Source organism: Frankliniella occidentalis, unplaced genomic scaffold (assembly GCF_000697945.3).
Source record: "Frankliniella occidentalis isolate FOCC.00 unplaced genomic scaffold, Focc_3.1 Scaffold137, whole genome shotgun sequence".
NCBI classification, from domain to species: domain Eukaryota; kingdom Metazoa; phylum Arthropoda; class Insecta; order Thysanoptera; family Thripidae; genus Frankliniella; species Frankliniella occidentalis.
The window spans coordinates 334204-358021 of NW_026267264.1; the positions used below are offsets into that span (position 1 = coordinate 334204).

Consider the following 23818-nt stretch of genomic DNA (forward strand, 5'->3'; position numbering starts at 1 on the left):
AATAAATGGGCGAGGCCCGCGACAGCAGCGACTGGGGTAAGATGAGCCTCGGGAGCCCCGCTCCGACAGACACTGCGAAATGAAATTATCTCTCACACTCCCCGATGGAAAAGTCACAAACAGCCTGACTACGTTATTGGACTCAACTCGATGGGGAGGCAAAAACATACACGTCAAATGAATGACAATATTCCTGGATTTTTAGCACCACTACAAAACAGGCACTATTGATTGAAGAAGGGAGTTACATTCAAGTTAAATTATTCGTGGATAAATATTTCAGATAGTTTGGGCCGCTTGATACCGTTTCAAAGATCATTTTCAATTAACAACACTATCAGACAAAATGAAGAAAGAAGCCTATAGAGCAGTAAGGTCTTGTAAAACGACAATTTAACTAGGGAACAAGAAGTTTACAACGGACTGAAAGATTTGGGAGACGGAGATACAAATAAGGTTGTCGTTCACTCTCTCCTTTCCAGAAGCAGAGGTTGAAAAAACAAAATAGAAATTTGGGAGGTATGTCAGTAATTCATTAAGTTTGATAAATTTTGATGTTGTTTTAAATAAACAAATTAAAGAAGAGGAAAAAAAACATGTTAGAAAGTGTACTACCTAATCTTAATAAAATAATATTTTCATTAAGGAAGGAAGATAATTTTGAGAATTTTTATATCAAGGCTAGTCGAAAGGAAAACTGAAATTTGCAGTTAAAAAATAAGTTGAAAAGAGGAAGGCAGCACAGACAACAATATAATTGATTTTAAAAAGGCAAGCAACAGTGTGTCCATTCAAAGGCAAAGTATAAACAAAACATCTGACAGATGAAGTGTTTGCATATTTTTTTCTACAGGATAATCCTGCTTTAGAAAATTCAAACTGTTCTTATTCACGGGATTTAACTCGATCACAGCAGTCCCATAAAGTCACTGAAAAACATTCGCTGACAAAACATCATCTGATATGTGAATTTGGTGGGGTATATAACCTCCAAGGGGACATCGGCACCACAGGTGCAAATGGGATGGCAGGACCGATCAGGATTCCCAGAACCCTGATCGCGAAGAGAACATTTCTTCGGATTCGGACCGCATCCCGAACAGGAGCCCACCAGCCGTCCCAGCGGCAGCGGGGCCAAATAACCTTAGACGTAACCCCTTCAACCACATCCACAGTCATGGCGACGTTCGCCCGCTGTTGCCCAATTGGACCCCGGGGAAGAAAAACAAGGCTTACTCACTTTTCATCACCCGGTCTGTGCAGGACAGCTTCGGGCTAGTTTCGGACTTCATCCTGGACGGTTGTCACTGGCAACACACTGCACATGCGACGGCAACCGCCGATTCAATTCTTGACCCGAATTCACTTCTCTCACTCACACTCTCGCACACACACTACACGGCTGGCGCGGCGCGCGGCGGGGCCGGGCGGCCAGCAGCAGCAGGCGGGCGGCACGGGTAGGATGGGTGGTAGGCGCGGCGGGGCGGCGGGCAAAGCCAGCAACTCGGCGGACAGGACAGGGCGGCCCGAACCCCCGAACCCGACCCTGGTCAGATACACAGGGACAGAGAAGGGAACTCGGAGGGGAAGGTGAAGCCCGCGGGACGGGGACGGCGCCGCACCCGACGATGCACCGCGCGATTCAGGAGATCGTTCACTGCACGGCCTCACGGCCTCTCCCTCCCGCTCTCCGCGCCCCTGACCAGATGCTGCTCAGGCCCCTCGAGGCCACGGCTGCGGCGATGAACCCCTCGCGACTCGCGACTCGGTGGCGGCGAGTGTCCGGCGGGGAGGTGCCGGAGACGGGACGCACTGTAGGACTCTACGCACGGCGGACGAGTGACGAGTGTGCTCCACTGGCACGCGACGGACGGAGGGTGGTCCTCCTAGTCGGAGGCAGGGAAGGCCCCCCCCCCCCCCTTTTCTGATGCGCGTGCACGTTCGCACATGGGGCGGCGGCGGCGGGAGCGAGGGGCGGGTAAGGAAAAGGTATCGATTGCGGCTCTGAAGCCGGCTGGTGGCCGAAACAAACCCAGCGCCGACCGTTAACGCAGCTCTACAGGTGTGCAGGCGGGCGGGGCTCTGCAACCTACTGGTCTATTCTACCGATGCCTGTCGGTGTACCAGACAGTGGCTTCAAAGCAACTACCAGCCTGATATGGTCTGTCTTGGGGACAACACACAACAGGGAAAACATGAAAGAGGGAAAGGCAATGATTTCCTCTAGTCTTAGCCACTTTTTCAGCTTCCAGGAAACGCTACACACATTACTCCTTGTTTCCTGTAGTTTTTTGTTTTTTGTTCTTGTCTCTCTCTGAAGTAAAAAAAACAACAGATATATTGTGCAAAGAAAAACTGAAAAAGTACTCTGAGAGGAGAAATGATCTAAGTGTGAGCTATGCGACATGATAAAATTAAAAGAGTGCTGTAGGCATATCAGATTGTGGAGGATAATCAATTGAACAGACGCCCACCGTCAAGCTGTAAGCAAAGCTCATTTTCAATTCACAGCTGCAGCCTCCAGTTGTTACAGTCAAATTACTCACATGCTTTTCACAAACTTCACACCAATTTAGAATGATAAAATGAAACGGAAAGGAAAAAATAAAAATTAATAAATAAATATTTAAAAAAAGTCTATTTAAACAAATTTTATCCAAACCTACTGCAGGCAAAAACATGAAATATCTGTAAAAACACTAGCTTCTTAAATAAATTTGTACCAACACAGTTATGGTCATTCTAATAGCTATAGGTGAATACATTACACAGATCTCCAGAAGTACCAAAAGTTACACCCAAAGATGCATGTATTCAAACATCAGATAAACAGCAAACTTAACTGCACACATAGCTACATTAGGGAAAATCAGTCACAGGCATTAAATAAGAAAGTCATTAGGAGGGTCCAAGCAGCATCAATCATTCAGATTTCAGAGTAGAAAACAAACCAAATGCAAAACATAGCTGATTGGCTGGATAAATTCTTTGACAATTTTTTTTCAACATTGTTAATTGCATTTGAATACACAAATGTCCATTTCATTTATTTATAAAATGCAAACAAAATGTTTGTTAGTCATATCATAGATCATAGATTCCTGATGCATCAAACTGTTTTCACAAAATTCTAAAAGCAAAAAATGTATTAGCACTTTGATTTTGTGAATTGACTTCCTTTCAAATACATGAAATTGTGACTTGGGGACTATACTTAATTAAAACAACTTAAAATAGTTTCACTCCTAGGATACCTCTTGGGTAATACATCCTTAAAGCACACATCAACTTAAATTTGGACTGACAATAACTTCATGACAGGTCTTATGCTAAACTAAAAACAAAGTTGACCATTATCACATTAGGGGATTCAATTACACACAGAATAAAATCCACAATCAGTGGAATTTAAAGAATATCATATTTTACTGGGAACCATGATATCATACAAATAAATAGAACATTGGAACAATTACAGGTTGTTGAGAATAAAGGGCACCAGATAATCTTGCACCTAGACATGAGGACCAGGTGGATAATCTAGAGAGTTGGCACATCCTCCTCAACATCAGCACATCCAACCTCCAAGTGTGGCCCTCTGACTTAACTCATATTCATATACTTAAAGTATATATTGGAAAAATATCACAAAACTTCACAAAGAGAAAGAAAAGAGCAAAGTATTGAAGGTGGAATAGGAGTGGGAAATAAGATAAATAAAAAAAGGAACATTTAGGACCCATAGTCTTCATCTATCACGAAGTCAGACGTGTTTTCTTCTACGTGAATATTATTAGCATCTTTTTCTGAGTCAGTTGATTCAGAATCTTCAGACCGCTTGTCCTCATTATCTCTCTGTGGCATTTCTTGCTTCTCTGGATTTGTTCTGAATCTTCGACCGGTGAACGAGCTAGGGTGAAAAAATACTTATTAGGTCAAGAAAAGAACCAAAGAAAGTCTGTACTCTGAAATAGGTAGGCAGACAGCACGCACCTTAACACCTCTTCAGGCACAGTAGCTGTGGTTGAAGCTGATGAAGCTCCGTCTTCATCATATGAGTTCACATCTGGTAAACTTCGCACAAGATCCTTAAGAAAATGAAAGCGTTGATCTGAAACTATGCACTGTTTCCTGAATGGACGACACCAAATTCAATTAGAAAAATTTCAACAGATCAGTTTTAAGAACACTTATGTTTGATTTAATTACATAAACTTCAAAGTTAAAAAATAAAATGAGAACTTACATGTGAGAAGGACTAAGGGTTCTTGCATTTTTTGCATTAGTCACTGCAAGAGCACTTGTCATCAGTGATTGGACAAAGAGCTCCAAAGTTCTAGGTACAGTTACATTAAGGAAAGTAAGTCATAAAGAAAAAGACAAAAAACAAGTTGAGGCAGATTAAAAAATTTACACCTGACTTTTGACATCCTATGAAAGACATAAAGTAACAATATCATTTCTAAATGAAATGAGCCAGTTAAGAGCATAAGCACAAAAAGGTTTACTTCATATAATTTTCAAAAGTTAAGATAAAACTGCAGGCTAAAGGATATAAATCATGATGGGAACAGCTTGCGCAACCTTCCCAACTTGTTCATCAGTCTGCATAATTTTCTTGATGCGCCCCTGTACAACAAACGAAACAGGAAAATTAGTCTCGTTAATAATACGACAAAACTCCAATGATAATAAAGGCACACAAATATTGACCCTTCTTAGAAAGCTCACTAGATACAATGAGTAAGATTACACAAAAATTACACAAGAACACAATGTACGCTTATGAAACCAAATTAAAATCAAACAATCCGGAAAAATAACAAACATTTGATAAATGAGACTAGCAAAGATATTGCTAACCTCAGCAACGAGAAAGACGGTACAAAAGCGCCTAATTAAGTCGGACGTTAATGAATAGAGTTCAAGGGAGCAACATACATTGTTCAAGAGTTGATACGGTTTTTCAAACTATCATGCAGTATTGTATATGTCAATAAACATATTTGAAACATTCTTGTCAAGGATAGGCAATAAAATCAGTGTTGAACATACCGCTGGAAAGCGAGCGTTGTATTTCCTCCGCTTGCTAGGCATTTCTTCTCATAGGTAGAAAAAGAATAACTTAAGTAAGTGCTTTCTAACACGAAATAAAACGAGATATAATCATTGTGATATTAAGAAAACCGTAACACAAACAGAAACTGGAGGGATGAAGAAGACTACGCAATCAACAAAACTCCAATTTCGGACCGGGGTGGGAGTGAAGCAGGCGGGGGGTTTACTGAAGTCTGACGACGTCCTGGGATCTTCTTCAAACCTGCCTTGTGCCATTAAGCCCCTCCCCCCTTCTCTCATCCCTTACCCCCCCTGTTTCCCCCTTCCCGCTGTTATCAGAAAACTAGAACATCACATTTATATCCACATTCACAAAGCGTCTGCTTAAGTAGGAATCAGCTGGGCAAGTAACCTTGTCTGCGTATCCGACGTTTGGTGGTCACCTCTACCTTAATTTTTTTTCCCTTATCAGCTTCAATCCCAGGGACTGTTGAAAGCAATTTAATATTTCTTTAACATGGCAGCTATGGCGGGTAAGCTAATGAACAGCCTCAAGAGTAAAGAGTTCCGGGAGTATTTGATGAGGTGAGTAAGCAGTAGCTTAAAGTGTAGCAAAGTTTTAGCATGCAGCTGGGCGCTTATCTGTGAAAGGCCCTCATGCCAATAGGACTACTGCAACTACTTGACTGATTTTATTGTTCTTAGTATCTTTGGGAGGGCAGACAGGTGTCATCGTTTTGCTATTTTCTATTTTTGTTTTACAGCACACACTTCTGGGGTCCAGTAGCTAACTGGGGTATCCCTATTGCAGCAATTGCTGACACCCGCAAAGATGCTGCCATGATCAGTGGTAAAATGACCTTAGGTAATTAGGTGTCAGATCTTTATTCCAGTATTTTATATACACCACATAATCTATTTTATCGACATATCACAATTTTGCTTTTTTTACAGCACTCTCCCTTTACTCGATCATGTTCATGAGGTTTGCTTGGCGAGTTCAGCCACGGAACATGCTACTTTTTGCCTGCCATTTCACCAATGAATGTGCACAACTTACACAAGGAGCACGGTTTATCAATTACCACCACCTTGGAGGTAAAGAGGCAGCTTCACAGCCAGCCAGTGAATGAGATAACAGTTGTACAGTGTCAACAAACATTCTTTAAAACTTAATTATGACCTTTAAATTATTTTCGTGAAACAAGGATAAAGATATACTAAGATGGTTACAATGTATGAACAATAACAGCACAGGTATCGAACTTTATCTCGTATTACTTAGAACATTACTGCATAACGCATAAAAGTAAAGCAAATTTCTGTGATTAAGGTTATTAGATAAACCCCTGAACATCTGTGGGATGAGTCTTCCTTGCCATTTAGCTTTCACATTGTTAGATTAGGAAATGGAAATGAAGCCCCCAAACAGGGATTGTGGTTTTAACACAATTTTATGTGGTGTCTAGTGAGAATAAGAAGTCAAGCAGAAAGTGTAACAGTAGAGTCAACTGCTGGAGCTCTAATGTTCCTTTGATACTAAAGAAATGAAAGAATGTCTACCAACCAATAAGAGTACAAATTAAATGCAGTGATGTCACACATCTATACTTTTAGAAAGATGAGAATTTGAAATAGAATAGCATGGAAATATTTACCTAAGAGTTTCAGATGCCTGAATAAGGAACTCGTTTAAAGTTTCATTTTGCATGAAGTGCATACCAATGATTCGAATGATACCACTTTGATGACCTGTAGCCAACCAGAAGAACCTTCCAATGTTTGGGTTCCAGACTACCTGTAGAAATTAGAAAAGTGCACATTTATATATACTACATGCCTCCAGAACACTTATCCATGTACAGTAACTAGATGTGATACGATGATCTTACTTTGTTGATCGAAGTTATAGGATAAAAATCTGAACATGTTGGATGCATTTTACCAGATAAGCGGACTCGTGACTTTGCCTCTTCTGGCAGTTTATGTTTGTTACTGTCACCCTGAAACAAAGAGTTCAGAAGTTAAGGATTTGCATTCTGAAAAATGCCACTACAAAAATTCAATAACACTCAACAAATTCAAAACATACCTTAACTACATCACAAACACATAGGCCATAGTTTTTCTCAATGTCAGCATAATACTGTGGATTACGTTCCATTAAAATTGCCTCAGGAGTATATAAAGATGCTGCAATTGTCTCTTCACCTTCTGCATCTTGGGCATGACGCTTCCCTTTACCTTTTGCATTCTTAGCTGTTTTCTTCCCTTTGTTTTTATTATTCTTCGGTTCTGGCTTCCATGTAACCACTTCTCCAAGCTGTTTGGTACTGGAGTTTCCAGAAATCAGCTTTTTTAACTGAGTATAACTGGCCATCTAAAGAGCACATTAAGAACTCATGAGAAAATGCACGCACATTAAAAAAAACTAATTTTACTGCTTCCTTTTAGATTGAAATAAAGAAAGAAACGGTATGAAACCAAATCAGTTAACTGGACTAGAAGATTTGTATTAGAAATACAGCTAATATAATTTTTTACTTGTTCTTTTCCATCCCACCAACTTCCACTTGGTGGTAAAAAGAACGAGTATTGTTCTCAGTGCAGTGTCACACCTTAACTGATTCTACTTCCACCTCAGAGCACACAACACCCACAGATATAACAATAGTGTCACTGAACAGCGCAAACGCCGGTCTCTACTAAAAGAGTGAACTTTTTCTCATGTTTAATAGGATTTTTTCAAGATCTCTTCACAAATTTTGCACATTTTCATTTTAAGTCCTTAACCCAGCTTTTTACTGGACACTTAAATCTCAGAGGACACAACTCCTTCAAACTTGGAAGTAATACTATTCAAAATTAGGAACCTTGGTGTTTGTTTTATCGAGGAACTTTTTCCATGTTAAATAGTATTATTTTGAGAACTCTTAACAAAAATTTTGAAGGTTTTCATCCTAAGTGTGGCTCGGCCCCGCCGGCTCTGTTCGGGCCCTACCTCGGGCCCTATGTTTGGGTCCGATGCCGGCTGGCCACTGGCCACGCCCCCCTCCCTCAGCAGAGCAGCGCGATCAGTCCTTCCCTGTTCTTTCTACCCGAATAAGCCCTCCTTCCTTGTCTAGTGCCAGTGCTCTGACTTTTGAGGGGGTAATTTTCCCAACAGTATTGCATCTTGAGCGGACTGGCTCTGAAATTGTCCTACCTACAAAACCATAGATAGATAGACATATTTTTTAGAACTAGCCCGCTCAAAATATCAACACTTTGCGCAAATGGGCACTCTCTACCTGACTTGTCCCCATGGCCCCTACCCTCCAACACGACATATTAAGGGTTACACAACTGCACTCAGGACAATACTTGTTCTCTTACAACCAAATATACTGACGTAAAGTGTGATCTCTGGAAAGAACAAGTTTCATATTTCACACGAAATTGATTTTGTGTTTTCCTTCTTCCTTGTCTTTGGATAGAAACAAAACAGAGGTACTTACAATTCGTTTATCAATTGAGCTTTTCTCATTATCTAAGCCTCTCATAAGCTGGCTAGAAAAAGTTACAACAATTTCACCTGCTTCAGATCCTTGAGCTGTAGCGTTTATCCACTCATTATATGACAAACACTAAAAATAAGAAAAAGCAAAGAAGATGCAAAAGTAAATAAATGATTTAAAAAAAAATAATACTTAGAATGGCATGATTTTATAACCAAGCTTCAAGTTGACATTTTATTAATTACATATTTGAACTCACCCAAGCAACTGAGTTCTGAGTTAAGAGAGGATATGGTTTATATCCATAGTCTCGAACAGGATGCAAGGTTGAGTTAGTATGTTCATGCCTACAAAAAAGAAGAATTAGATAACACAATATTTTAACAGGTTTCCATACAAAACAGATACAATCGAATCTGATTTGAGCTTACTGAAATGCATCGTCATATGAGGTAATGCTTGATATCCAAAGGTTGAGCCAAACACCATCAGTGACGTATCCTCGTCGATGGTGAGTCATGGGTGCAGATAGATCCTCCATATCCCAGAATTTTACACCCCGGTCGTGGGAACCAGTCATAAAAAAACGGCCATCATATTCAGGATTGAATGAAAGTGCTTAAAGAAATATTGTCACAAATCAATATAGAGGAAACTGCCAAAAGTAAAGTACAACATAGATTCTAAGATTAGATTAGAAAAGTTTGCAGTTTATGTTTACCTGATATTACGGTCAAATGGGCCTGAAAACACTGAAAGGGTTTTAATGTGCTGTGTTCAGCATCCCACAACAGTGGAGGGAGAGTTTCAAGATCCCACAGAGCTACCATACCGTTGCAGTACCCTGCTGCTATCAACCTGTAAGATTTGTTTTAGATAGTAAATGTAAAAATTATAAAGTCTTTGGTTACATATTAAGTTCTAATGCATTAAAAAAAAAATTAGTTTTGAGTTAAATACTGTGTATTAGATAATATATTTACCCATGGCCACGTCCCTGATACCATGTAACTCGTGTACATTGTGATGGTTCAGTAAAATTTGTAACCAAGGTGAGAGATGGCTTACTCTTGTAAACAGGAAGAACTCTTGACATCAAATAAAAATGAGTTAGTAACTATGAGAAAAAGTGTATATTGAAGTTATACTTTTTCAAAGTGGATGAGGTACTATACCTTTGGTTTTGATGACAAACCAATTCATCAGGAAATGGTATGGCAAACACTTGAACATCACCACTTGAACATCCTGCAGCAAGGAGACCCATTCTCTTCCAACTTTGCGTAGCCACTTTAGAAGACTCAGGATTTATATCATAAGCTCCGCTAGGACACCATGCCAAACTCCATATAGTACCATAATCATGGGCTAGGGCCAGTGCTAGTTTGGGGTGTTGCAAAACACTGAAAAATGTGATAAAATGAAATTGAGTTGAAACAGAGAAGTTTTTTAGCATCAAACACGCAAAAAAGCTAAGTCACCTCTTGGATGAGAGATTTCCACATTCCCAAAATTGGATAATATTAGGAAATGAATAACACTTTGGAACACAGAAAGTATCATCCATGTTGTGGTGCGTACTAACAGCAAGGTATTCTGATGGAGGACTATTTTCCGATAAACATATATGCATTGGTATAGGACACCACTCCATCGCCCAGACTGGTCCACCAGTAAAGAAAGTGCTAACACCTGAAAAAACATACGCCACTGAAAAAAAACATTCCAACTACCAACTGCAAAGGAAATTTAAAATAAAATCAACCATTTACCATCAATGACTTGTCCTTCAAATATTGAAAACTGGTGGGGAAGTCCAGACATGCCCTGAGATGTAGACTGAAATTGTATGGGAATTGATTTGGTCGCCCTTGGCACGTACAACTCCAAATTTTCAAGAAGAAGAGACCACTCTGTCTTTGATGGAACCAAGTCAGGGAACACCTTATCAGAGTAGCTTGCCAAACGACTAAGAAAAATATATAAATATATTTATATATTATAGGTTTTTAAGAATTAAATAACCACTACAAATTACATCCTACTCTCAGATAGCAAACAATGTAGACAAATACTCACAAATCAAAAGTCCATTGCAATGCAGTATTATAAATTTCCAGGTCTTTTCCCATTGATGTGACAGTGTTCTGAAGGAATCTCATTTTGTTAAATGCACCTGTATCATACATATATAGATATATAACAAACAGCAATGTCTAAATAAATAACTTGAATACTTTTCTATAATGCAGAGAACATACGTTGTGGACCAGGTGGCTTTGGACGAATACTTAAGCGATTCTGACGCTTAACAGCAGGTCGTGCACTTTCCACTTCAGCTTCAGAAGTTGAATTTATGTCACTCGATGAGGGTGCATCACTTAAAAAACTCTCCTGCGACTCATGCTCAGTCAGGACATGCTCAAGAATTTCAGACTCTTGGTTATGTTGGAATAAACACACGTTGCACAGAAACCTCTAAAAGAAGAAGAGAAGGTAACACCCAATTTTTAGAAAATGGTTGTCTCTTGAACTGTTTCTTTTGCGTGTCGTATGTAATAAAAGAAATACAAATCCCTGCCATGAAGGGCATAAAATAATTTTCTCACCATATTATGTTCCCGAATGTACTCGCATGCACTTAAGTGATTTCTGATTGAATCAATGCTGTCTGCTCGGTATTGACAATCACTATACACACACATTATACTGCCTGTTAGACTTATGAAGCCTCTCCATGTTTGCAGAAGTCTAGGTGATGAATCCCAACCATGAGTTTCCATATCTGTATACAGTTGCTTTGGTTCGTTCAGATGTTTTGGAACTTTCTTGGGCACTGAATATCCATCATCACTCAAGAAATCCATCATTCTAGACTTGGCACTACCAATCAAAATTCAAGCCAACCATTAAGAAGAGTATTTAGGCCTAGAAATAGCAAACATCAATATATTGTATACAAACCGAGTAGCAGCGGCTCTTTTGGGTTTTCTCCCATTGTGTTCTGATCGACTCGTACTTGGAGAAGTACTTGTGGGACTCCCGATGGTTTGATCAAAATCATCTGATGTGCTTTGACGTTGATGAATCATCATGTGAGACTTCAGGCTCACAGGCATTATAGATTTACCACAAACTTCACAACTGATCTTTAGTTGCTCCTTTTCCTGAGGCAAGAGTTACAAAAGTAACAGGATCATAAACTATAGTGAAAAGATTATTTATTTGAATCTCAAAATATTAAAGCCACATGCAACTTACCTCTTCAGATTTGCCACACACTTGCTTGTGAGTGATAAATCCTACTGCACTCTTCTTTTCTTCTCCACAGATTTCACAACAGAGAACTTTCCTCTTTTTACTTTTAAGTGCTTTGTTAAGCATACTGAGAATAAGTTTTTCATTATCTAGGTCCTACATCAATATAAACATGGATTTTATGATCATTATTCTGAGGATTGTGTTTATAATAGGCCATTCTCCTATCCTACTCTTGAAAAACACGGTAAACACTGGAAGTAGCATTATTTTCTCAACTTATAAAGTAAGATTTCAGATCAGTTTTATGCTGTTTATTATTTAAAATGCTTAGAAGAATTGAATCAAAATTTATCATAAACCTCACAGTCCTGAGAAAATAAGAAAAGCTACTCAAATCAGTATTTAAAAAGTTTTCCGAGAGAGACATGTTAGAGACTATGTTCTCTGACATGTTGATTATTATTTATTACATGCTTACCAGAGGCATGGTGCCTTCCAACCAAGCGAGCATGTTGTGGGAATTAATATTGTGACCTGTAAAGTCATGACTTGACATTTCTTCCTTGCAAACTGCACACTGTATGGATGAAAAAAAAGATTTTTTTTAATATCCAGTAACAAACTGTATAAACATATGATCCTAATCATTCGATGTAGAAAATAAACATTGTAATAATTGAAAAAACATTCAAGTAACAGCAATAAGATACCACACATTACAAGAAGCATACTAAGAGCATGACTCTGAAACTTTTATTAAACTTACAGCATACGTGACAAATTGAGCACTAAATGTAAATTTGAAATCAAGATGTTTGAAATTTTGACAGACGATGGATTGACACTTTTACCTGAACAACTTCGATTTCCTCCTTCACGAAAGAACGCCGTCCTCCACGCATTTCGATAGCTGTATTAGTATCAAAACCACAGTGAGAGCCTGCTTTTAAAGGTGCTACTGTTAACCAGTAACTTTAAAAATCTGAAAAACTGTAGCTAAACCACAAGGAATGTGTGGTGTCTACAATATATAATCTCGAGTCATTCGACATGATCTTCTCCGAAAACCAGATCATGTAACATCAACTATAAAAAACTTCTACTGCTACAAATTAGGGATCCGCTAGTGCAATACTACTAAGTAAAAAAGCTAAAATTCTCAATCTTTACAAAACCCGGTGTATAATTAATAAGGTTAGGTTCCTGTAACTATTCACAGCCCCCTTGACCCGAGAACAAATGAGGACTTGTTTTCATTTGTTGTTGTTTATTTACATTGATCCATTGGGCTCTGGCCATTGGTAGCTCTGTTGTGTAGAATAGAATGGTAGAATAATTGTCATGACTATAGAACACTGGACAACGTTTTTCAATGCGTCTAAGATTGCCTGTCAATAATTTCTGCGTCAGCTTGCTTCATTTCTGGAATGTTACCATTCATGGCCAGTTTGCGTGTGCTGTCGAAGGGTCTAGTCAAAGAATACCACCGGCCATGTTTCCTTAACAGGTTATGTTTTCGGAGTCCTAAATCATTCTCATCGTTCAAAGTAGCCTGTCATGTTGATCGGCGTTATACTAAACGCTTTCTATCCATCAATTTTCCAAGGTTATGCTTAAGTAACCGTAATGATTTCTATGACAATCTAATGGATTCGCCAGCCAGTCAGGGAAATGGATTTTGGTTGCAACGAAGATCAACACATGCTGTGCTGGAAAATGATTCATGTTTTCAATCAACAATTTTTAGTGCAAAAGTTTTAGAAGATTGTGTGGATAATCAGTGCCGATGGAGTATATCAACACCCACCAAACAAGACATATTTCAGGCCTCTGTCAAAGACCTTTCAAGCTTTATTTGCCATCAGGCTCCCACAATGGGACGTGAAGACTTCAGGAAATGCTGCACTTACATAGCTGGTAGCGTTCCCCAGAAAGTATTTTTTCTTTGTGAAAAAGAGCTCAAAATGATGTACATTTAAATACCATATTCCTCTCTTTGTCTGCATAGAGCACTTACCAACATTTACTGATGATGACATATTACAAATAACCATGTCTATGTATACTTTACGTTTCCAAGGAGGAAACACTTCAACGATTTGGGAAGTTATAGATAAAGAACTTCTTGCAAGATATTACCAGTTCTCCAATAATCCCTCCAAAGATGACTTTTTTACTAGAGTGACTGATGTCATTTTCTGGTTGAACTTTCTGGACAAAAGTTTTTTTGTTGAGAAATATTTATCAAAATCAATAACCTCTCAATCTTTGAGGTATTTGCTGTAATCAAGAGATGTGAAAATGAACCTTTAATTTACTAGAATTAATACGGTATAGATGCATTGTTACAGATACCCACATGGAATCCAAATTATGTTTTATGCGAGTTGTACATCACGGCAATGGCGAAGTAAAATGGACGTGAGGCATTTAACTTATTTTCTTGATGAAATTAAAGGAAAATGCCAGCTTAACACTTTCTTAGTAGCTATTGAATGTTTTTCTTTGATTCATTTTGTGAGAAGAATGGTGTCTGCACCAAAGACAATCCATGTTCCACGGGAACTACAACATTTTCTCATTGCCACTGCTTTGCAGAACAATAATGATGATGTTTTGAAGTCAGTAACTCAGGTTGGTTTGGTTGTTTTATTTCGTAAGGAATATGAAACTTACAAATTTTCTTGTCTAATTCCATTAATGTTTATGTTTAAATTTTGAATTCTTTTAAAGTTATATTGTACCGCATGTAGGTGTACAGGCAGGCTGCTTACTCAACCTGGGTCATTAAGTAAGGCGCCATGCTAAGTGGCATGAGGCAAGCCCGCCTGCACCCAGTACACGTGCAAGCGGTTTAACTTTAACTTTAAATTATTTTTTTTTATTGAAAAAAAAGTGCAAACTTATGTGATTATCTGCAAGCTCCATTGGGAGGAAACTCTTAATCAACCTCTTTATTTTCACAGTTTTTTTACTCATGTGCAGTAAGAAGAATTCCTAAGAATTTCCATGCTCTGCTTGATAAGATAAGTGGAAGTGGACCCTTAACAAACTTCATTGTTGTGTATTACATTTTACATATAATGTCCAACTGTAGAATTAAACATGATAAGTTTATCGCAAATTTGGACAGCTTTGATGACATTGATCAGGCAGATGTAAGTAAAATTTGAGGTGTTCATTTTCTTTCTGTTTTGGTTCAAATATATTTAAAATACCATAATTCTTTTACAGCCTAAAGTTATCAGCAGCATGTTTTTAAATCTCTATGGAGATCTTGGTCCAAAGGATGTTGCTCATTTGGCCAAAAGAGTAGCACATTTTTTTGAAAATGGAGACATATGCTCTACTTCAGAAGGCCTTCTTTTGAAAATATTTGTAACCCTCATGGACTCAGGAATCAATCTTTTTCATCTCTGGGAGTTAACTATGCAAGGAGATGTTATAGTACCCAATTACCACAATAAATTAAGTGAGAACTGTGTTTGCATCATTCCTTGTTAATGGCAATTCATTTTGCATGTTGCAAATTATATATCAAAAACCGTTCTGAATCCAAGCAATTTGGGAAAGCCCTTACTGACTGACTCTGTTCCCTAACAAATGCTGAGAGAAAATTTCAACTAGCCAACAGGATAACGAAACCATGCTACAAATTTCTTTTAAATTTTACAGATTCTTACCATGGTGGTATGAATGGCCTACACTTGGTAGCAGATGACTGTATTGAAGTTAACTGCCCCCAGTACAGAGGTTCAAGACTGTCTGATGCGTTGCGTATGCAATTGTATCTTGTAAGATATCCTCAATCTAGTTTTGGGTACAATATTGTTTTCTGATCATCAAACTGTTTCTAGATGTAACTTGAAATATTTTTTTCAGGAAAACAATAATAGCTCAAATAACATAGATAAAAATCACTTGTTCTACACAATATTTCAACACCTTCAAGATATGTCAATGGGACTTGTTTTAATGACACATGTTCTCCCCGGCTTCAGCTGCCCAGGTAATATCAAAACATATTTTTATTATTTTATTGTTTTACACTGCGGAGTCCAAGGGCTTTGCCCTGTAAGGACGCTACACAGTTTTTGATTTAGGTGATGTGTTTATAATCTTTGATTTGAAATGTTTGTGCAAAATATTATTCTAAACCTAAATTTCTGCACAGGTGTGGCTGATTTAATTTTGTGTCTTGATAGAAACCGTGTTTTTAAAAAACCAACTCATGTTAGTAATATAAGTCCATGGAGAGTTAAAAAATTACCAAAACCTCGACTTGACTGTACATACTTTGTTGTATGGGCTTCTCCATCTCACTGGCCTCCATATTATGTGAAGCTGAAGGATCGCACTTTGAAGAAGCTTGGCTATGTCAGTTTGATGGTAAGGGACATATCCAGCTTTTCTGTGCCTCAATGTTGATTTTTAATGTGGTAATTGATACACTTGTGTTTACTTTTGACCTAGATTCAGCCAGAAACATGGAGTTTGCCAAACGAGTGCATAGACCATGAGTTACACTCATTTTTTTACAAGTATTCAAAAACGAAGAGAGAGTCGGATTTATATGTGTAGTAGCAATTTAGTTTCTAGATCGTTATTGAACAATTGTCAAAAAATTATACATTGTTTGAATTTAAATTACTTTTATTTAATGTTGTCACAATGCCAACCATAAAATAAACAAATCAAAAAAATTCATTTGCAACATGGTGGACAACCATGTTTTTGTAACTTATACAAATAAGTATCTTAACATAACATTAAATAACTCAATAGACATCTGTCATGATCATGACCCAATGATTGGAAAATTCTTCTTTACAATTACGTAACGATTTGTGCATTAAAGCAACTAGGGTGTGCCTTCAGATATAATCAGGTGAAAAACATCAGAATAAATACATTGATTAGAAATAGAAAGCACCAAGTATTAGAGAAAGAATTCTTGATCTAAGGAACTAACTCCTTTCAAATGGGGGAATTTTGTGGGAAGAAGTAGCTTAAGAGAAATCAATGATACCTTAGGTTGGACAAAGCGTACTTCCAGACACAGATGGTGTTTCAGAAAATTCAAGTATACACAAAACGAACTGCTACTAAACACTCTTCACTGTATCAAACACAGGGATCTATGTCCAGAACAAATAGAGGATATCTTTGATGTATCAGTAACAAAATATTGACATGCACAGCTAAGGAGTAAGAGCGAGACAAAGATAACATTGCTGTTGTTTTCTTTAATTATCTTTTAAAGATACGTAAGAAACATTCTGGCAGATTTCTCAAATAAATTGTAACAAAGTCCCTGATACAATTACTACAATAATCACAGCAACCTCACATAAGCTCAAAAAACTTTAATTAATAAATTACAAGAATGCTATGTTTCTGGGCCTGCCAAAACACATACAGGACTAGGGATAAATGCAAACTATTCCAGATGCTAAGCACTGCAGAAAGCAACAATGAGCAAAGAATAAAAATCAACATTTTAACTAGGTAATGTTTTTGCTGTTTTAAAGGTATCCTCATAAAAAGTTGCTGAGTAAATATTACAGAACACTAAACCAGCAAAAAACATTGGTATTACTTCCCATGTTCCCATGTTCAACTTCTGTATGTGACACATTAATCTCAGATATTTATTTCCCTCACTTCAAAGTACCAAGTAAATGGCCTGACAAACAGGAGGCTGAGAGCCTCTTACATGCCAATAAACCCAATTTAGGTAAAGTTAATTTTCTTTACGCTTCTTGCACTCTTGTATTTTTAACTTAGAGAATAAATACTGCACATTTCCACATTTTACCACCTAATACATCAGTTCTTTGTCAGAGAGATCTCCAATAGGTTCGTGCATTTCAACCTCCTTCGGCCATGGGTAGGTGGCTGGCAAGGGGGAATCATAGTAATAGTCATACTGAGTGGATCTTATGAAAGCTTCCATATCCTTGGGTTCCGGATACAATGATGCAAGGCCTGAAAATAAAAGGCAAAACAAAGCAGGATTAAAAGTCTTGGAAACAGAATTGTTATGAACCTTACCAATAAAGTGCTAGAAACACTACAACTAATTAACACACCTTCTTTGTACGCATAATTAGCAACTTTGGTAGCTATCTTCACTGACACTTCTCTAATGTCACCAAGAGGTGGGTATAAGCTCCCTCGATCAAGATCAGTCTGAGCTACAGAGTCTGCTAGTACCTATAGTATTGACATATGGTTAGAAATGAACTAAAACCACAATTTTCCACTCCCTTATTAATTAAACAAACCTGACTAGAAATGAGGAATATGTCATCTGGGATATGGTGCATGCCTGTGGCAATCACACCAAGTGCAACACCAGGGAATATGTAAGCATTATTTCCTTGACCTGGTGTAAAGGTTTTCCCTCCATATTCTACAGGTGGGAAAGGAGAACCACTAGAAAATATACACCGACCCTAAAAATCAAAACAAAGAAGTTTAGAAAAGACCAATACTGTCCACGACAACAGTGGTCGCGACGCGTACTGACCAATGGGGTCTCACGATTGTGGAGTTTTGAAACAAAACACAAACTATCTCATATTAAAATGTCAGAAAATTGTAGGTGCCCTCACCTCAGTGTACTGGTAGGCTTGTTCTGCTGTGCACTCCGCTTTACTTGTTGGGTTGCTTAAAGCAAAAATAATTGGGCGCTCATTATAGGTACCCATTTGTTTTAAGATTTCTGGTGTGAATGCACCGGCACAAGCTGAGGCACCTGATAATTGAAAAGTTGAAAAAATATTAAAATTGACATAGGGTCATAGGATTTTAGAATAGGATTTCAGAATCAGGCAATAAAACATGTCTTACCAATAAGAACACTTGGTTTCACTTCATTTACAATGTCAATAAAACTATGTGTGGGTTTGTGGTCCTTTGCATAGTTTACCTTGTGACCTGAAAAAAGTTCAAGCAATCAATAAAAAGCACTTTAATGGGAAATGTGTTTGGATCAGGTGACTTAGGATATGCTAACCTTCAAGGTGACCCTCCGGACGATCCTTGGCTAGGAGACCATCAATATCAACCATCCAAATCTTATCTCGAGCCTCTTGTGCAGAACAGCCCTCAGCCATCATCCCTTTGACAGTTAAGTCAGCAATTCCAATGGCCGCCTGGAAAAATAAAATTTTAAACAAATTGTCACCAGTCACTTTTTTAAAGAAGTGTATTTAGAAAGATCCCACTTGCCTCTCCAGCACCAAGGAATACATATTTGTTGTCTGACAATTTTCTGTTTGTAATGCGCTTTGAGGCTAAGAGCCCTGCAACAGCTACACTAGCAGTACCTTGGATGTCATCATTAAAAGTGCAATATTCTTCGCAATACTTATCCAAAAAGCGGAATGCATTGTGATTTCCAAAATCTTCAAACTGCCAATAAAAATAACCATTACAATATCTTTTTAAAGAAATAAGTCAGATTATTCAGAAAATTAATAAGTACCTGAATCAAAGTATTTTGTGAGTATCTCTTCACAACAGCTTGCATGAACTCATCAATAAATTCATCATAGACTGGTCCTGTGACACGTTCTTGTCTTAAGCCAATGTATAATGCATCTTGGAGAAGTTTCTAAAAGACAAATAATTGATAAAAAAAATCAATGCCAGTGTATTAAAAAGTGTCCAAAGAAAATCATCAAAAAATAGATCCATTGAACAGTAAAGTGATAAGGATGTAATCAATGCTATATCACCAACCATGCACCAAAGGGAAGAAAAACAGCGCATTAAAGATGCTACCAAGTTTAACACAGAACTACAACTAAGGTAACTGAGCTAATAATTAGTTACATATCAGACAAAATGCAATTCATAGATTCATAGTCCCTCAATCGTCTTATCAACTAGTGCCACCCTCATCTATCATCTATCCAAACAAATTTCAATTTATTTACAAGACAAAGGCTGAAAACATCAGGTATATAGTCAGGTATACAGGGCCGGAAACGATGTAAAACGTGCATTAAGTTGACTTTCAATAAGCAAAGCAAATCTTAAAATTTATTAGCACAAGAGCACAGCTCAAATCATTGAGCTTGAAGCAATGAATTCACAAGAGCACCATTGACTAGATAAATAAGATAATTCTGATTCAGACAGTAGGAAATTGGTAGAAAATAAGACTGCCACCATTCTGAAACCAATTGGAGAATACCACAAAGTAAAAGCTTTACCTAGTAATATGGCAAACAGCAAATCCAACCAAGCCAATTCAGTAGTTCATAGTATTTCAGACAGCACAACAGAGACAAAGCAGAACGAATAAGAGCCATACCAGGAGTCAACCAACAAGACCAATTGTTAGATAAAGATTAAACAAAATGGAAAGTGGTCAATAAGATGTATAGAATACATCAGAGAGAGCCCACAAAGATGCCAATCCTTCACCAACCAAACTGACTACTCCAGGTCAGTGAGGGATGCATGATGCACCAGGGCTTTGAGAGCCCTCTAGACTCCACTTAGTTCACTTAGCGGGTGTGCGTGCGGGAGATTAAAAGACAGGTGCGACATACAGTGAAAATGAATGAAGTCGCAAAAACTTGCCCACCTGGTTGTTGGTGCCCACATCGAGCGTTATGGGCAGGCACTGGTGGGGCTTGATGCCGGCCAGCGCAGTGTACAGGGCGAGCTTGCCCACCGGGATGCCCATCCCACATGCACCCAAGTCACCCAGACCCAGAATTCGCTCTCCGTCCGTCACCACAATCGCCCGCACATCGGGCTCCGGCCTAAACAGCAGCAACAAGCCAGCCATTCACCATCACCCAAAACATTAGAGGTAAAAAACTCATACCATTTTCTTAATTCAATCGAGTTTTAGAATAATAACAATGAAATAGAGCAAATTTAAGCACAGGTGAAAAAGGAGCAGTACATTTTTAAAGTAATACAGATAAAAAATTAGATTAAACTCAGAATCACACAAAGTGCTGTTAAAGTAGAGTTGAGAGATAAATAACTATAACTGCCCCAGTTCCAACCCATACCCCTCCCACCAAAACATAATAAATTATAATATGTAAAAGAAAAATGGTACAGAATACTTTAGACTGTAAATGTTCCTAGAAACTGAAAACAGAACCTTCAAAACAATGTTGAGAAAACACATCTATAGCTGAAAATTAAAATGAGATATCATTTTGCAGGAACCCCATCAAATAATTTTCAAAGCCATTCCATCCTCTGCTATTACATGTATTACAACTGTAATAATTACTGTTAGTTACTAGGTGTAATTATTTTTTTTAAGCACAAGCTGCATATTTGGCATTTGCACAGGAGTTAGGCTTTGAAAACAAATTAAAAGTAGTGTCTAGTCAGATTAGCAGAAAAGATACAATTTAACATAATGTGGGAGTGTGGGAAATGTTACAGAAAAAGCATTTTGTAAACAACAAAGAACAAAGCCAGCATGGAGGTTTTAGTATTGCAGACATGCTCATGCCAGCTTAAACAGGCACATTCAATAGAGTTATAACATCCCTTTCCCATTTGTATTTGAATGAAAAAGTGTCAATTTTGCGTGCAATTTCACAACAAAATTATACAATGATGTAAAATATGAAGTTCATCATCATGATGCTCATTTATGTATGAAAAGGTTTCTCAACATAATGGTGCATTGCCTTTTTTTTCCAGGATACTCAACAAGAGCAAACAAAATGTACATGGCATACTCTACGAACCTTCGGCTCATGACTGTTCCTCATCTCCATAATGAGCATTATACTTTCATCACAGAGCTTGTACGACTTCTTACAATAGAGGTCTTTGGAGTAAAAAAATTAATGACAGAACAAGAGGGAGAAGATATTTCAGATGTTTGAATGAGCAATGAGCATTCCAGGCAATTTCTTCCAACAAGTCAAAGAAATGTCTATGTACCTTCACTACTTCCTAAAGCGTCAAAAACTGATTTTTACCGAAAACATAAAAAATGTTCCTAATATTAAGTGTTCCTAAATAATTCGTGTCCAAATAAATTAGATCAAAGCGGGAAATAAGTAGCTCTAAAGCCTCTCATTGAATTGGCCATAAAGTGGGCTAAACTATCACTCCAGAGAAACAAAGTAGGTAAAATGATTGTTAGAAATGAATAAGGAGTATGCCATTCCACATTACATAGAACTCCTACATCATTTAGAGTGTTTCTTCCAAATATAAACCACTCTTCTGCACTAAGACTATTTTTTTAAAAAGCAGAAATATGGTCAAATTGAGAGATTGCTTACCAGTTCTTTAAGATATCATAAATATGCCCCTTGTCGTGAATTGTAATAAAGAGCCCTCGAGGACGACGGTAGATGAGACCATATTTTTGGCAAGCCAACCCAACAGTTGGTGTGTAAACAATGGGCATCAACGCTTCAACATTCTCAGACAGTAGTCGAAAGAACAGTCTTTCATTTCGGTCCTGTATTTACCAAACGTAATTAAAACAAGAAGTACAGCATTGATTGCAAACTCTAGGTAAAATGAACTACCTGCAACTCAGCAAGATAAAGATACTTGTTGATTGAATCGTTATAGCGACAAACAGATTTCCAGCACAGCTGCAACTGTATTTCCATACTTCTGAACTTTGGAGGCATAAGACCATGGATTCCTAGAGCTTGACGCTCTTCCAATGTGAAACCTAGGCCCTGAAAAAGCAGAAACAAAGACTTTTAGGTAACACTTACACTACAATAAAGTATAGAATACATGCACGCTTGCAACACATTTTTCAAACAGTAGTATCCAAATTGAGATGAGTTGAGGGTAGCATTTGTGGTGGAAAGGGCACAAGAAACAAGATACCTTACTTAAACGGGGGTGGTGAAGATGGTCTAGACCACATAAGGACGGTGGACCCGCACCAATGGGAGAACTGGAGGCGCAGGATGTTGAAAAGGGTCTCAAGGATGAGTAAAGGCAGGTTCCAAGGAGTATTAAAGGAGGGGATACATGCAGAACTAGTGTGGAACACTGCACAAGCATTATCAAGGGAACAGTGGCAATAATGAGAAGCAAGAAAATTTATAGGGTCTTCCGATTCAAATAGGCAGACTCTTCAGATACAAATAGGAAAGGAAGTGAACTTGGAATAGGCATACCTTGTTCAGTCGAGGATCTCTCAAATGGTCAATTCCCTGTACCATTGAAGGGCAGATAATGTCGCCCGTGACCTCATGGTAACACCTCTTAGATGAAGGGGAGGTGCCTTGCACATGATGGGCTGGCTCACAACAAACAATGCGAGAAACCCCAAAGAGGATTCCATTTCTGCTACTGTGGCTAGTAGACCTGTGTAAAGCAAACAGAAATATTATTCAAAATTAAAGCACGAGTAGCATAGAAAATACAAGAGAAACAAATGTTTGAACTAAATTAACTCTCAGGGATACAGAAGACTGACAGTCACATGAGCCACAATCACTTGAAACTAATCCCCTGCCATTGATCCCTAAGTTGCTGCTTACTAATAATGTAACACAACAAAGCAGCAGCCTTTGACTGAGGGCCAGCTCTGGTTAAATAATAATAACGATTTCTCGCTGTTCTAACTTAACAGCATAACTTAAAATTTAGCAACTAAGTGACTCACAGCGCTGCCCTTGACACAATCGACGACAGCATATTGAGGTTATGGTTGACCACAGGTTCGGGCACTGACGGACGTCAAAACGAAAACGGCTGGATGAAGGGCGGGTCTGCGAAGGGCCTGCTGGTTGGTGCTGATGGAAGCGGACACTCGAGAGCTTGGTGAACCGGAGGCCACACAGCTGCCAGTAGCTAGTTACAGCTGAGTTTAGCTGCACTTGCCCGGATGGGGCTCACTCACACATACACACAAGTACACACACACAGCAGCTCGAGCCGATCCTGTCGTCTGCTATGCCCCATACCAACATTAAGGTCAACTTGCTTGCTCAACACCGGAACCAACGCGGGGGAGGGACCGTTGG

General features: G+C 38.4%; 6 protein-coding genes across 6 annotated transcripts in view; 2 read left to right on the forward strand and 4 right to left on the reverse strand.

Annotated features, from left to right (window-relative positions):
• LOC113211067 (serine/threonine-protein phosphatase 2B catalytic subunit 2) overlaps positions 1–1822 on the reverse strand; it is a 48973-nt gene extending 47151 nt beyond the window's left edge. The window contains exon 1 of the mRNA XM_052270761.1: positions 1241–1822. Within this exon, the coding sequence (XP_052126721.1) occupies positions 1241–1292 (52 nt within the window). The 5' untranslated portion in view covers positions 1293–1822. The remainder of the gene's footprint in view (positions 1–1240) is intronic.
• A 797-nt stretch (positions 1823–2619) lies between these two features.
• LOC113211065 (dr1-associated corepressor) lies at positions 2620–5280 on the reverse strand. Its single transcript, XM_026429309.2, has 5 exons — positions 5056–5280; positions 4557–4629; positions 4247–4340; positions 3994–4131; positions 2620–3910 (listed from the first exon to the last, which is right to left on the reverse strand). The coding sequence occupies exons 1-5, from the start codon at positions 5095–5097 to the stop codon at positions 3733–3735; spliced, it is 525 nt and encodes a 174-aa protein (XP_026285094.1). The 5' UTR covers positions 5098–5280; the 3' UTR covers positions 2620–3732.
• A 126-nt stretch (positions 5281–5406) lies between these two features.
• LOC113211056 (mitochondrial pyruvate carrier 1) lies at positions 5407–6662 on the forward strand. Its single transcript, XM_026429300.2, has 3 exons — positions 5407–5643; positions 5823–5923; positions 6013–6662. Exons 1-3 carry the CDS (start codon positions 5576–5578, stop codon positions 6189–6191), a joined length of 348 nt encoding a protein of 115 aa, XP_026285085.1. The 5' UTR covers positions 5407–5575; the 3' UTR covers positions 6192–6662.
• A 43-nt stretch (positions 6663–6705) lies between these two features.
• Positions 6706–13002, reverse strand: LOC113211052 (general transcription factor 3C polypeptide 2). Its single transcript, XM_026429297.2, has 18 exons — positions 12668–13002; positions 12295–12393; positions 11817–11969; positions 11520–11722; positions 11165–11438; positions 10817–11033; positions 10635–10731; positions 10328–10524; positions 10037–10247; positions 9731–9958; positions 9539–9643; positions 9277–9413; positions 8987–9173; positions 8815–8902; positions 8556–8684; positions 7151–7438; positions 6951–7061; positions 6706–6856 (listed from the first exon to the last, which is right to left on the reverse strand). Exons 1-18 carry the CDS (start codon positions 12716–12718, stop codon positions 6713–6715), a joined length of 2919 nt encoding a protein of 972 aa, XP_026285082.1. The 5' UTR covers positions 12719–13002; the 3' UTR covers positions 6706–6712.
• A 90-nt stretch (positions 13003–13092) lies between these two features.
• Positions 13093–16523, forward strand: LOC113211054 (uncharacterized). Its single transcript, XM_026429298.2, has 9 exons — positions 13093–13733; positions 13825–14089; positions 14168–14450; positions 14783–14974; positions 15051–15288; positions 15492–15610; positions 15699–15825; positions 15991–16205; positions 16290–16523. Exons 1-9 carry the CDS (start codon positions 13244–13246, stop codon positions 16395–16397), a joined length of 2037 nt encoding a protein of 678 aa, XP_026285083.1. The 5' UTR covers positions 13093–13243; the 3' UTR covers positions 16398–16523.
• An 814-nt stretch (positions 16524–17337) lies between these two features.
• Positions 17338–23769, reverse strand: LOC113211055 (NADP-dependent malic enzyme). The gene is made up of 13 exons (XM_026429299.2): positions 23458–23769; positions 22967–23156; positions 22355–22513; positions 22103–22284; positions 20419–20599; positions 19309–19437; positions 19053–19235; positions 18838–18976; positions 18672–18758; positions 18434–18576; positions 18104–18274; positions 17909–18032; positions 17338–17804 (listed from the first exon to the last, which is right to left on the reverse strand). Exons 1-13 carry the CDS (start codon positions 23487–23489, stop codon positions 17638–17640), a joined length of 1887 nt encoding a protein of 628 aa, XP_026285084.1. The 5' UTR covers positions 23490–23769; the 3' UTR covers positions 17338–17637.
• Positions 23770–23818: the final 49 nt, after the last annotated feature.